At 42.6% G+C, this 14252-nt stretch overlaps 1 protein-coding gene across 3 annotated transcripts in view; it reads left to right on the plus strand.

The window, feature by feature from the left end:
• Positions 1 to 13747, plus strand: part of PTP4A2 (protein tyrosine phosphatase 4A2) — a 67076-nt gene extending 53329 nt beyond the window's left edge. For all 3 annotated transcript variants that reach the window (XM_040337066.1, XM_040337068.1, XM_040337067.1), the window contains 2 exons: positions 3535 to 3609; positions 11826 to 13747. In XM_040337066.1, the coding sequence (XP_040193000.1) occupies positions 3535 to 3609; positions 11826 to 11934 (184 nt within the window). In that variant the 3' untranslated portion in view covers positions 11935 to 13747. The remainder of the gene's footprint in view (positions 1 to 3534; positions 3610 to 11825) is intronic.
• Positions 13748 to 14252: the final 505 nt, after the last annotated feature.

Raw genomic sequence — 14252 nt, forward strand, 5'->3', positions numbered from 1 at the left:
TAAGTCAAACCAATAGTCTTCCCACCAGCAATCCAATCCATTTCCACTGCTGTGCACACTAGAGAAACATCAAAAATGCACATGCTGTTTTCCTAATGTTCACATTTGCAGAAAACTGAGGTGGTCTAGTTAGGGCAAGGGTGCGGCCATCAGGCAAGCTATGCATTGGCATGGCATCTTGTATACAGCAAGCCTATGGACACAAACGGACCATGGAAGTCCAGATCTGTTCCCATGCTTGCTATGGTCAGCTTACATCAAGGAAATGGGAGACTGGCAGGATCAACCAGGTATTTGATATGGAAGGAGGCAATGAAAGGAATGCAGACTAAAATGTGAAGTATAAACATACTCTTGAACGGTTCAAGTTTACCAAAAAACCTGCCTATGCAAATAAGGGGCATCTGTAGATGCATAACAGCACATTATGAGAGACATTGAAACGAAGCCCTCCAGTGTCGCACTGTCACCGCTGAGAGGGCTTCCATCTTCACCCGGTTTACCTTCCAGGTTCATGGCCTCTTGCGGCATGAGTGGCTGGGGGCGTGAGGTCACTCCTGCACATGTGCGTTTGAGCCACCAATTACGCTAGAGGTCCAGTTAACTATTTCTTTTTTGGCGTAAAACAGAAGAGGTCCAGTTAACTAATATTTCTTTTTTGGCGTAAAACAGTAGATATGAGATCAGCAACTTGCTATGGAGGGACCTTTGGTCGCCGTCAATGACACCCAGCAAATCTAGTGTGGGCGTCATGGGGACGTAAAGATCCATGCGAACATTCAAGTAGGTAAAATACACCTGACCAAAAGGGCACCAGGGCCGGACACGTCCAAAACATATGCATGAAAGTCCCCCGGTCTGTCCGACACCGGGCACCGTGGGTCCCTATCAGGGTAAATCCTGGAGAGGCGCTCCGGGCTAAAATAACTCTATGTAAGAATTTTGTCTGCACAAGCTTATCGCCCGCAGAGACAACCAATTTGGGGGCACGCTCCAGACAATCCTCCCTCTCCAGAGCTGGAATGTCCTACTTCCAGGAGTCCCAGAGCCTATTCATTTTAATGGAGTCAATAGGAAGCAATAAACCATATAGAGCAGAGAGGGGTTTTGACAGGGCACTACAAGATAAGAGGTCCTCCACCGGGTCCAACCTAAGCTCCCGAGGGGCGGGAAATTGGGCCCTAGCAGCGTGGCGAAGCTGGGCATACCGTAAAAACATCCAGCCAGGTAACTTGTAAGTCTGGGTCAATTGTGAGAATGACAGCAAAGTACCCGACGGCATGATATCTTTTAAGATCTTAATACCAAATCTCGCCCAGACCCGAGGGTCAGGTATGGACCGAAAATGAGGCAGGTTAGGATTTCCCCATAAAGGTTGTACCGGGGACCAACACCCCTCCCGAAAGAACCTACCGCGCGCCGTCACCCTAGTCGGGCCCGGAAGACCCTCATAGGCCCTTAAACCTCTATAGGCCAAGTTTTGCAGTGCCTGCAGGGAGCCCAGCCAAGCCGCCTCCACACAAACCGTGGCATTAGAATGCTTGGCCTCAAACCACCAGTACATTGTGACCAACATTGCAGCCCAGGAGTAGATTTTAAAGTTTGGAAGCGCCAGACCCCCAAGGTGCGTAGGGAGATGCAGCGTGGATTTTGCCAATCGGGGGACAGACCCGTTCCAGATAAAGGAGACCATGCATTTATCCACCTCCCGAAAGAAGGCCGCCAGGATCCAAGCCGGGCTGTTCCAAAAAAGGTAAGTAAATTTAGGCAAGAGAATCATCTTTAAGATGTTAATTCGACCAATTAAGTTCAACGGAAGGTGGGATCAGGATTGACAGCGTTCCCTGAGGAGCCTGAGCAGGGGGAGCACATTAAGTGTGTAGTATTGGGAGGGGGACCTAGCCACCCTAACCCCGAGATACTTGAACTCTGTAACCCATTGCAGCGATGTGGGGCTGGACAGGGCAACAGTTTGTGGATCCAAAGGGAAGAGGACCGATTTTGACCAATTGATACGGATACCGAACAGAGATTCAAACTTATCAAACAAATCCAGAGCAGCAGATAGGGACGGGCCCACATCATTCAAATATAGTAGGGCATCATCGGCGTAGAGGGATATCCTCTCCTCTAGTCCACCAATCTGCATACTCTGGACCTTCAGAGACTCCTGGACTAAAATCGCCAGGGGCTCCAGTGCCAGGGCAAACAGACCAGGGGACAGAGGGCACCCTTGACGCGTGCCCCTGTGGAGGTGGAAGGATTCAGAAACCCAGTCATTGGTACGTACCCTAGCCCTCGGCGCCCGATACAACAGCCAAACCCACCGGAGGAAACTAGGGCCAAAACCAAAGTGCCGCAGCACCCCCCAAAGATAGTCCCATTCCACAGAGTCAAATGCCTTCTCAGCATCGAGAGAGGCAATGACCCAGGCCCCAACATTCTCATGCTGAATCGCAAGGTTCAAAAAGACGCCTAATGTTAATGTCCGTGCCCTTGCCCGGCATGAAACCAGTTTGAACAACGTGGATATCACTGTGGACAAGCGGGTGGCCAGAATCTTCACCAATATTTTTGCATCTATGTTGAGTAACGAAATGGGCCTGTATGATGCACATTCCTGGGGGTCCTTACCAGGCTTAGGTATCAGGACAATGATAGCCTCTTCCATAGACTCGGGCATCGCTCCGGTCTCTGCAAGTCCGGAAAAAAGGGCCTTAAGCCTAGGGGCAAGGATGTCCGCATGCTGAGAGTAAAACTCAGTAGGAAGGTAATGCACAGGTTTACTCCAGTGGCCCCTGTGCATTTCTTAAAATCAGGTTTGAAGGGTTGTCTGACCACACTAGAGGAAGATGAAACTGATTAATTTGTATGTATATAGTTTTATACAAGGTGCTTTTTGGATAGGTTGCAAGATAATATCGGTAACAGAAATGAAGCAGCATCTGGTGTATTTGTGATGGATAATTGGTGTGCCATGGATCTGTTTAATTAGCATACAACACTTATTATAATGGAGCTGGCAGGCGCTGCCTGTGGGCACAAGGGGCTGTGAGTGTTTATAGGAGGGAACGTTGCAGAGTTCAATCTGGCAGCATGGCAAGATACAGATGAGAAAATATCGAGCAGTGGGATAGAAGAGAACTTTGGATAATGTGCCCTGAGCTCAGGGTGTACTGATTTGGATGATGGCTTTCAGTTCAGCCTGTGTACATGTTTAGTAAAAAAAATTGACTGGGCTGAGATGATGGATGTAAGTAAATTTTAACCTTTTTACTGCATTCCAATGCCTGAAGGTTGTTGAAGTATTTTTGTCTGACGCCAGATTTTGTTTTTAAGAGGCTTTGTTATTGAACATTGCATCGTGGACAGCTTTCTCAATAGATGCGCAAAGATGTAAAGCTGACGGTTTTAATCCAATTAATAATCTCTTCCTGGTGTCTGTGCTTCCAGGGAGCCCCGAGTATCAAGTCTGAGAAATGCACACTCTAATCTCTGTGCTGTCTTCTATTTATTTATTTATTTTTCTTTCAGGGCCCCTGTGCTGGTTGCTCTAGCGCTGATTGAATGTGGAATGAAGTACGAGGACGCTGTGCAGTTTATCAGGGAGTAAGTGAGCTAATTACCACATCTCTTTCCCCCCCCCCCCCCCCCCCCCCCCGTCTCTTGCGCTCTCTCTGCCTTTACCTCATGAGACCTCCACGCCTGGTAAACAAGGCTGCTCACAAACGGATTGTTAAACATTTTGTTTTTCCACATCTTGCTGAAGCAAGAAATAAACAACTCTCAGGAAGAAGTGTACCTATATCACATGTATGGCACAGCAGCAAATATATATATAAAAAAAAAAACTGCTGAGTTACTTTTAATTTAGAATTCTGTTCTCCCATAAATCAGAAAGTACTAGCTTTACCTGTCATAGTATTTGTAATTCTGCTTTGTGCGTTATGTGCATAGCTTAGTAGGTGAGGCCCCAATTTACTGGTTTAGCTTTGCAGCTTCCTGTGTCTCATTGCTGCCTCCAGACCCCTTATTAGACAAGCAGTCATAACATTACTAAACCCTAGTGAACTCTGCACTAATGTAATCCACAAAATATTTATTTGAACCCAAAAAAATAAATTGCAAATATCAGTCAAGATGGCTGCTTCCACTAGTATCCACAAACATGGCACACTTTCTTTAAGAATAGTGAATATAATACACATACAATAGTGAATGGAGTGTGCAACAACAAAATGGGTACACAATCTTAGTATAAGTTTAAGGCAGCCAATAGATCATCTGATTTTCTTTCTTCCCGAAAATTGTTCAATTTCCCCCAGCGATAGTCAGTGTCGATGAGGGAATGCCTCCCGCATCGCTATTGTAGTCTGCCAGAGAGGGAGCTTTCCCTGCCAGCAGGATGCAAGGATTACTGCTGCCGGCTATAAACGGCAGCAGTAATCGCATGTAAAAAATCCAACAGGGTGGTTGTATACAAATTAATTGCTTTTTGGGTACAATTAGCCTGCCCATACATGATCAACATTTGGCCCATCCCTGTTGAGCCGGCTGTATTATGCTGATTTTCACCCAAAAATTTAACTTTCGCTTTAAGTGATGGTGACCCCCCTGACAAGCCACATTGGGCATGTGTTTTTTTGGGGGGGCGGATATCCGATCGGGACCCCCCCCCCCCCGGTACATGCGGCGGTCGGTAAGCCTCAGGGAGCGATCTGGGATGAGGGCGCGGCTATTTGTTTCTAGCCGCCCCCTCGCGATCGCTCCCCGGAGCTGAAGAACGGGGAGAGCCGTATGTAAACACGGCTTCCCCATGCTTCACTGTGGCGGCTGCATCGATCGAGTCATCCCTTTTATAGGGAGACATGATCGATGACGTCAGACCTACAGCCACACCCCCTTACAGTTGTAAACACGCACTAGGTGAAGCATAACTCCTTCAGCGCCCCCTGTGGTTAACTGCAACTGTCATTTTCACAATAAATAATGCAATTTAAATGCATTTTTTGCTGTGAAAATGACAATGGTCCCAAAAATGTGTCAAAATTGTCCGAAGTGTCCGCCATAATGTCGCAGTCACGAAAAAAATCGCTGATCGCCGCCATTGGTAGTAAAAAATAAATAATAAAAATGCAATAAAACTATCCCCTATTTTGTAAACGCTATAAATTTTGCACAAACCAATCGATAAACGCTTATTGCGATTTTTTTTTTTTTTTTTTTTTAACCAAAAATAGGTAGAATACATATCGGCCTAAACTGAGTAAAAAAAATGTTATGTTTTTGGGGGATATTTATTATAGCAAAAAGTAAAAAATATTGAATTTTTTTCAAAATTGACGCTCTATTTTTGTTTAAAGCGCAAAAAAATAACCGCAGAGTAGATCAAATACCCCCAAAAGAAATCTCTATTTGTGGGGGAAAAAAGGACGTCAATTTTGTTTGGGAGCCACGTCGCACGACCGCGCAATTGTCAGTTAAAGCGATGCAGTGCCGAATTGCAAAACCTGGCCTGAGCATTTAGCTGCCTAAAGGTTCGGGGCTTAAGTGGTTAATCAGCAGCTACACTTTTTGTAGCTGCTGACTTTTTTTACTTTTTTTTTTGGCTAAACTCCGCTTTTAATCCACCGCAGTGATGGTGAAATTATGCAAGTCCTATAAAATTATATACTGTGTAATAATGACTTCTTCACTTAAATTCTTCACCGCCAAATACGCTTCTTGCCGAATCCAGAGACCCCTTAATTTGAAGATTGCAAGCACTTTCATAATATTAAACAGATGATAGCCAGCAAGGAAATTGCTCCAACTTCCAGAAATGCTCAGATTTTATGTATATCATCAACGAAAGACCATACGTAGTGTAAGGTCATAAAATTAATCCTAATTTATTATAAACATAATGTACTTGCTAAAGCAGAAAAATAATAAAGCTCATATTCCACCATTCAGTGCGCATGCGTAGGGGATTTCAGATCATATGATCCGCCCTATGTGCGTTTCGTCAGAAATTATGTCTGAAGGCAAACAAGAACCCCAGGGTACTACTGATACATTGTCGACTGAGCAGGCTGGTGACACTGTAGTCTGCAAAAGATAAAAACTAGGAGTGAATAGTTTCATATTCCTGGCCAGTGTGACAATGTGTATCGCAAAGGGAGGGGGGACCTAAGCCGTTCAAAAATGTGTACATTTCAGCTGTGCACTAGGTTGTTTTGCCTGGAGCTTTGCTTTAGGCTGAACATTTTTTTGTTTTCTATTTCCCCCACTAATTTTAGCAGGCAATCAAGCTAAGAGATAGTGATAACCTTCATGAATGTTTGCTGAAATTCAAAGTATTGCTGTTTAGTAGATTCATGTGTTATAACACTGCAGAAGATGCAAGATTTCTTTCAGTGTATAATAAAACGTCATCACACTTGCACTGTCATATACCCATTGATGTCAATAGCCCAATGAATGCAGACCTGAAATGTGCATTATGTTTACATGCATTAAATATGGGACATTGACCAGCCTCTACATAGATGCCTCATTTAATATTCTAATCAACGAATATTCTATACCCATTAGAGCTGGTCACGACTCATAGATTACCATTTTATCAGAGGAGGGGTACCCCTTCCACTTTTCTTTTGCTTGTAATGACCCACATAGCTTTTCTTTCAGCCAACGAAAGACAGCCAAACAGTGAGCAGGCACTGTTGGACTATCTTAATAAAAAGGCCAGTATGTGAACTGTAATGGGAGCACCCTGTTTTAAATTTTCATTCATGAGCTTGAATTTGTGGAAGTTATGAAAATATATATTCTTAAACAAATGTGAAATGATTATAGCAGGAAAGCTGCCGCTCGCCTGACCTTATCTTAGTTTAAACACTTCTATACCGCAGGATGTCACTTGACGTCCTTGGCTTTCAGTGGGGATATCTAAATGATGCCTGCAGCTGCAGGTATCCTTCAGATATCATTTTTTATTTTTCATCTAGCGAATCCCTGCACTGTAAGAACAATCAGAGTGGCTATTCAGCCTCTTGATCATTCTTACAGGTGGCGGGAGGGGATGTCCACCCCCCCTTGCCATCCTATGGTGCTTCTACCGGCTCGCCTGTGCAATTGGTGAGCCAGAGAAGGGATCCGCTGGTGCCATAGAGAAAACCGAGGGCCAGATGGTCCCTGGCATTCTCTGACTCTCTGAAGCCCGAGCGCAACATTATGATGTCCTGTCCATGCTAGTGGAAGTAAATGTTGGGGACTCAGCTGGAAGGCCTGAGATCTTTTTTATTTTTTATTTTTATTTTTTTTATCTCTGGCTTTCCAGCCTGGGGAAGAGAAATTTAAGCGCCCCAGTCCCCGCATGCTCTCACGCAGAAGCGGAACGCATACGTTGGTCGCGCCCGCATATGTAAACTATGTTCAAACCACATGTGAGCCATCACCACGAACGTTGGCGCGAGAGCAATAATTCGAGCCCAAGACCTCTAACTCTAAACAGGTAACCTGTAAAAAATGCTAGTGTCGCCTATGAAGATTTTTAACTACCGAAATTTGACGCCATTTCACAGGTGTAACATTTTTCATATTGTACAAAAAAAATGGGCCAACTTACTGGTTTTATTTTTTTCATGAAAGTGTTTTTTTCCCCCCCCAAATAAATTGTGTTTGAAAAATTGCTGCGCAAATACTGTGTGACAGAGTTTCAATGACCGCCATTTTATTCCCTAGGGTCTCCTGATTTTTTTGTATATGTATGCCTCAACCAGCACTACACAGAGCAGCGCTGGCTGAGGCTGTTGCATATACATGCATCAACTAGGATTGGGTCAGGCGAGCAGCGGTTTTCCTGCTTTAATCATTTGCACTACTAGATGAGTGATATCCCTTGCCGGCACCCCTACTCCTGACCGGGACAGTGTATCTTTCCTGGGGGCGGCACCATAAGGTTCATACAAATAATGTAAAGTAACATAAATTTAGCCAAAAGCCTACATTCACTTTCTTGATGACACATTTCTGCAATTCTGTCACCAGCAACAAATCATCAGCTACTGAGAGACAAAACAGGTATCCTCTTAGTGCATTAGAACATTTACTACAAATACTAAATGCTATAAAATATTGAACATATTCTGACATATTACCAGATAATTTTTTGTTATTTTTTTTCTAGGTAAATATATTTCTAAAGGTGCTATTGACATAACATTTTCACCACATGTCTATAACGACCCATGCAATCCATCCATACAAAGAAACCAAAACAATTAAGTTATGTGTAATAAAATGGAATGACAGAGGGAAAAAGTTTTGAGTACACTTACTGAAATGTAGTTGATACTTTGTACAAAATCCCTTGTTGGTAATGCCAGCTTTCCCCCTGCATGCATTGCTCAGGTGTGATTTTTGGCCCATTCTCCCACACACACAGAATTAAAATCTTAAGGCTGGGTTCACTTATTGCCACATGCGGCTCACAGCAGGGGTCCAGTGCGTCCCCATTCACCATTTCAGGTCTGATTTCAGCCTGAATTTTGGGCTAAATTCGGGCCTGAAACTTATCAAGAGGCACAGGACCCCTGTGCAAATCCGTACCAGAGCCGCAGCAGAGATATGTGAACCGGCTCCATGGAGAGTCGGTCACAATCTTCCATGTGAATTGGATGCGGAGCAAAACCACGTCCAATTCGTATAGTTGTGAACCTAGCCTAAAGGACTTCTATGAACTCTGATCTTTAGTTCTTTCCTTAGATTTTCTGGTGGATTTAAGTCGGGTAATTGGCTGGGTCATTCTAGCAGCTTTGTTTTCTTTCTTTGAAACCTATTGCGAGTTTCCTTTGCGCTGTGTTTGGGATCATTGTCTTGCTGAAATGTCCGCCCTCGTTTTATCGTCATCATCCTGGTAGCAGATTTTTATCAAGAATATCTAAGTACATTTTTTCATTCATCCTACCGTCAATGACATGAAGTTTGCCAGTACCTTATGCTGAAAAACGGCCCCACACATTATGTTCCCACCTCCAAAGTTCACTGTTGGTATGGTGTTTTTGAGGTGATGTGCAGTGCCCTTTGACCTCCAAACATACTGTGTATTGGTCCCATCTGACCAGGCTATATTCTCCCAGTATTTCTCAGGCTTGTCTAAATGTTCTACAGAAAACCTTAACCAAGCTTCAACATGCTTTTTCTTCAGCGATTGAGTCTTGCGTGGTGAGCGTGTATACAGGCCATGGCATTACTTATTTTATTTGAAACAATTGTACTTGCGAATTCCAGTATTTATTTATTTTTTAAGCTCTCCACAAGTGCTCATTTGCTCTTGGACAACTCTTCTGATAATTTTCCCTCCTCTGTCAGAAATCTTGCAAGGAGCACCTGGTCATGGCTGGTTTATGGTGAAATTATGTTCTTTCCACTTCCGGATTATGGCCACAAGAGTGCTCACTGGAACATTCAGAAGTTTAGCATTCCTTCTGTAACAGTAAGGTTGCAAAGGTCTTGAGAGAGCTCTTTGCTTTTACCCATCATGAGATGTTTCTTGTGTGATGCCTTGGTTAGGCCATCAGTTGAGACTGAACCAGCTGATAATTTGCACGGGCAGGGTTGCTTTCTAAATTCTGATAGATTTCAGCTGGTGTCTTTCCATGCCTTTTTGCCCCCTCCTTTTTCTTCATGTGTTCAATACATTTTCCCTGTGTCATTCCATTTTATTACACATAACTTTTAAGTTCTGAACTTCTTTCATTTTCGTGATTTTGTATGGATTGCATGGGTTGTTACTGACATGTGAAAATTTCATGTCAATAACGCCTTTAGAAATATATTTACCTAGAAAAATGGTGACGCGCTCAATACTTATTTTACGCGCTGTATACAGTTGTGCTCATAAGTTTACATATTCTAGCAGAATTTGATTTCTAGGTCGTTTTTCAGAGAATATGAATAACACAAAAACGTTTTTCACTCATGGTTAGTGTTTGGCTGAAGCCATTATCAATCAACTGTGTACTCTTTTTAAATCATAATGGCAACAGAAACTACTGAAATGACCCTGATCAAAAGTTTACATACCCTGGTGATTTTGGCTTGATAACATGAACACAAGTTGACACAAAGGGGTTTGAATGGCTATAAAAGGTAACCATACTCGCCTGTGATCTGTTTGCTTGTAGTTGGTGTATAAAAGGTCAATGAGTTTCTGGACTCCTAACAGACCATTGCATCTTTCAGCCAGTGGAGAAAGCAAAAGAATTGTCAAAGGATCTGCGTTATACAGTTGAACTGTATAAAAAGGTATCCAAGGAATTGAGAATGCCAATCAGCAGTGTTCAAGCTCTAATCAAGAAGTGGAAAATGAGCGGTTCTGTTTAAACCAAACCACGGTCGGGTAGACCAACTAAAACTTCAGCCACAACTGCCAGGAAAATTGTTCAGGATGCAAAGAATAAACCCACAAATAACTTCAGGTGAAATGCAGAACTCTGAAAACATGTGGTGTGGCTGTTTCAGGATGCACAATAAGGAGGCACTTGAAGAAAGATGGTCTTCATGGTCGAATCGCTAGAAGGCCATTACTACACAAATGCCACAAAGTATCCTTCTTACAATACGCCAAACGGCACAGAGACAAGCCTCAAACCTTCTACCACAAAGTAATTTGGAGTGATTAGACCAAAATTTAGCTTTTTGGCCACAACCATAAACTCTGCATTTGGAGAGGAGTCAACAAGGCCTATGATAAGTACACCATTCCTACTGTGAAACACAGAGGTGGATTGCTGATGTTTTGGGAATGTGTGGCACAAAGGCACTGGAAATTTGGTCAATTGATGGCAAGATGAATGCAGTATGTTATCAAAGTACTGGATGAACATTTTCATTCATCAGCCAAGAATCTGCGCATGAGATGTACTTGGACATTCCAAAATGACAATGATCCAAAACACAAGGCCAAGTCGACCTGTCATTGGCTACAGCAGAATAAAGTGAAGGTTCTGGAGTGGCCATCTCCGTCTCCTGACCTCAATATCATTGAGCCACTCTGGGGAGATCTCAAACGTGCAGTTCATGCAAGACAGCCCAAGAATTTACAGGATCTGGAGGCTTTTTGCCAAGAGGAATGGGCAGCTTTACCATCTGAGAAGATAAAGAGCCTCATCCACAAATACCACGAAAGACTTCAAGCTGTCAGTGATGTTAAAGGTACACGGTATTAAGAACTGGAGTGTAAACTTTCGATCAGGGTCATTTGAGTAGTTACTCTTGTCATTACGATTTTAAAGAGTAAACCCAGTTGATTGATGCAACATTTGGCTTAAGCCATTTATTAATATTAGCATGAGTGAAAAAAGTTTGTGTTTATCATTAACCTCTGAAAAATGGCCAAGAAATCCTAAATTCTGCCAGGGTATGTAAACTTATGAGCACAATACAGTTGAAGTTTTTGCAGCGCTTTACTGAGTGTTACGGCTAGGCTGTGAATAACTTGAATAGGTTATTCTTATCTATTGTGAATAGGCCTGGACAGCAGGAGATCAAATTGCACAAGTAGAATGAAGTTATTTTTGGAATCGACATGCCCATCTTCCCAGCACTTAATGGGGATTAGAATGGCCAGAAGCGGCCCATAAGTGAGCATGTAATGCTGGTCATGGGAACACAATGTTCTTGTGTAAAAAAAAAAAAAAAAAAAAGTTTTATATAAATGATGAAAACAAAAAAATGTTTTTAAGATGTAAAATACAGTAAACTAAAAAAATAATACTTTAACTTTTTATTTTGATTGCTTTTAAGGAGTTTATATATGGAATTTTTTTTTCTTTTAGGAAGCGGAGAGGAGCATTTAACGCCAAACAGTTGATGTACCTAGAGAAGTACAAGCCCAAGATGCGTCTGCGATTCAAGGAAACCAACGGACACTGCTGTATGCAATAACGTGGAATTGAACACAGCGGTTTAAACCAGGCCTTTGTGACCACGGGCAATGGATCAAGATGAGTTGTATGATCCTACAACGGAAGACTGGTCTCTCACCTCCGTCCTTTCAAAAGCAACTGCAGTAGGTGCCACGTTCACCAAAAAAAATAAAAATGCAACTTCTAGTTTGTTTTCCTCCTACTTCATTTGGTAAACGGACGGATTATAGAATTTCTACATTCACATATGTAATTAATGTTGACATCAGCGTGCAGGGGAGAATTTAAAATGCTTGAGTATATAAATAGTATTTCTGCTCAAGTATCGAATATTACACGGGACAGCAGAGCGCATCTGTGAAGATGTCATTGAAATCATGTACACAAATCCCTATATTGAAGTGCAGTAAGAAGATACTGGGGCAGTTGATTGGACCAAATGAATGTGAAGTTGACAATAGTGTTTTTGTTTTTTTTTAAATCCCTTCAGCTCAGGGGCAGGAAGATGTGAATAAAATGTAGATGACCCCCCTCCCCCAAATAAAGCAAATTTTGTGCAGGCTCCAACGTAATTACTCCTTTTTCCTTTCTAGTAAATGATCCAAAGTGAGGTCTGCAGGACAGGTTGTGAGACTGAACATCTGTACTGCTCAGGGCTCATCGCATCTCTTTGCTGCCATAGCTAGTTGTAATGACACTTTGTTTGAACACTGCCTCTTAGCCTTAAGCCAAAACCCCTCTGTTTTTTGGGGCAGCTAACCATCCAAAAACACTTAAAGCAAAATTAAATCTTCTAATCTCCCCTGATTCTGTCCAAAACAATACTTTCTGGTATAAATGCCATATAATACAAGGCTGATGCCAAAACATAGATGTGTCTGTGATTTAAAAACCCGCAGCCGTATTTTGCACTGCATCTGTTAAACTGCTGCTTTATTCTGGCAGCATTCGGTGCTGCTTTCATTGGGCTTTTTCTGTTACGTGCAATCTCCCCCTTTTTTTGTTTTTGCCCTTCCCTCCCATCTCCATTGAATCTCCCAGCTGAACTATAGTAGAAAGTGTACTCTCTGTAACCTGGTTTGCAAGGTGTATTGCTTGCCGTTGGGCAGCAGAAGTTACCAATCTAAATCCAAGCTAATGAGTCATAATTAAATTGCAGAGAAGGAAACGTGTACGAGTTTATTTGCTTTATTGAAACTCTATTATGCATTGTTAGGGCAAGCTGCTGTGAAGAGATGTATTGTATTTCCAAGCAATCCTCTTACGTAATCCCAACCTGCATTAATCAGGGCAGTTTCGCATACACTCAATAATGCGCAATTCAATTGCGCTTCGGCCACGTAATCCAATAAATTCCACAGTCCTGATTTTTGGGACTGCATATTATGTGCAAGCAAGAGAGTTGCAATATACTATCACTGTTTAAGAACCTCATGAACTTGAAAATCTTGTGTTGCTGCTTAAAAAACAAAAAGATCAAGGGAGTGATGTAGACATCACCAAATTTCATGTTGTCTAGTCCTGTCTGGCTGCATTTTCTACAGAGACTTTGCCCAGTGAGTTTAAAATGCTTTTCTCCCTTGTACTTCTGAAAGTGGGAATGTTGTGCCTAAACTCCCTTTCTTCCCACTTATGATAGAATAGTACTTACAAGGGTCAAAACAGCAAGTGCTTATCAATTGTAACTTATTTTTAACTCGGTTTGTTTACTGCTTCTGTGAGATGCAGTGACTAAAGGAGGTGTCGAGACAGAGGTGATCGAAGTGTAAATCAAGTGCTAGAAAATACCTTGATCTCATGAAACGTGTTCAATAAATATTTTACACATTCTACAAGTTGTCTAACGTGTTTTAATTTACTTTCTCTTTGTAGTGCCTTTTAAATGGGAGCTTATGAAAACCAAATATGGTGCAACCTATTAAACCACTTGCTGACCGCCCCATGGCAGATTTACTGCTACAGGGTGGCCGTTCTGTGCCAGCCAATGAATGTCTGCTGGCACCCGCTGATTGTCGAGGAGAGAGGCTATGTCCCTGTCCTGTCAGTGGGGATGTGATTGATGCAAAGCAGGGAGAGAAAATCCATCACACCCTTAGGCTGAGTTCACACTGGTACGACACAACAGGCATACCACTTTTATCCTACTTTGCTCTGCGATATCGGTCCTACATTGGTCCGACTTTGATCCGACTTTGTGATAGTCTGACTTGTCCTTTGACCAATCAAAACAATCCCAGAGTGAGATAAATTCCTTTTACTGCTGCTGTAATCACCATGTCGGATGTCAAAAGTCAGATGGTTAGGACAAGGATCCTACTTTGGTCCGACTTCAATGAT

The sequence above is a fragment of the Rana temporaria genome, chromosome 2, assembly GCF_905171775.1.
Source record: "Rana temporaria chromosome 2, aRanTem1.1, whole genome shotgun sequence".
NCBI classification, from domain to species: Eukaryota; Metazoa; Chordata; class Amphibia; order Anura; family Ranidae; genus Rana; species Rana temporaria.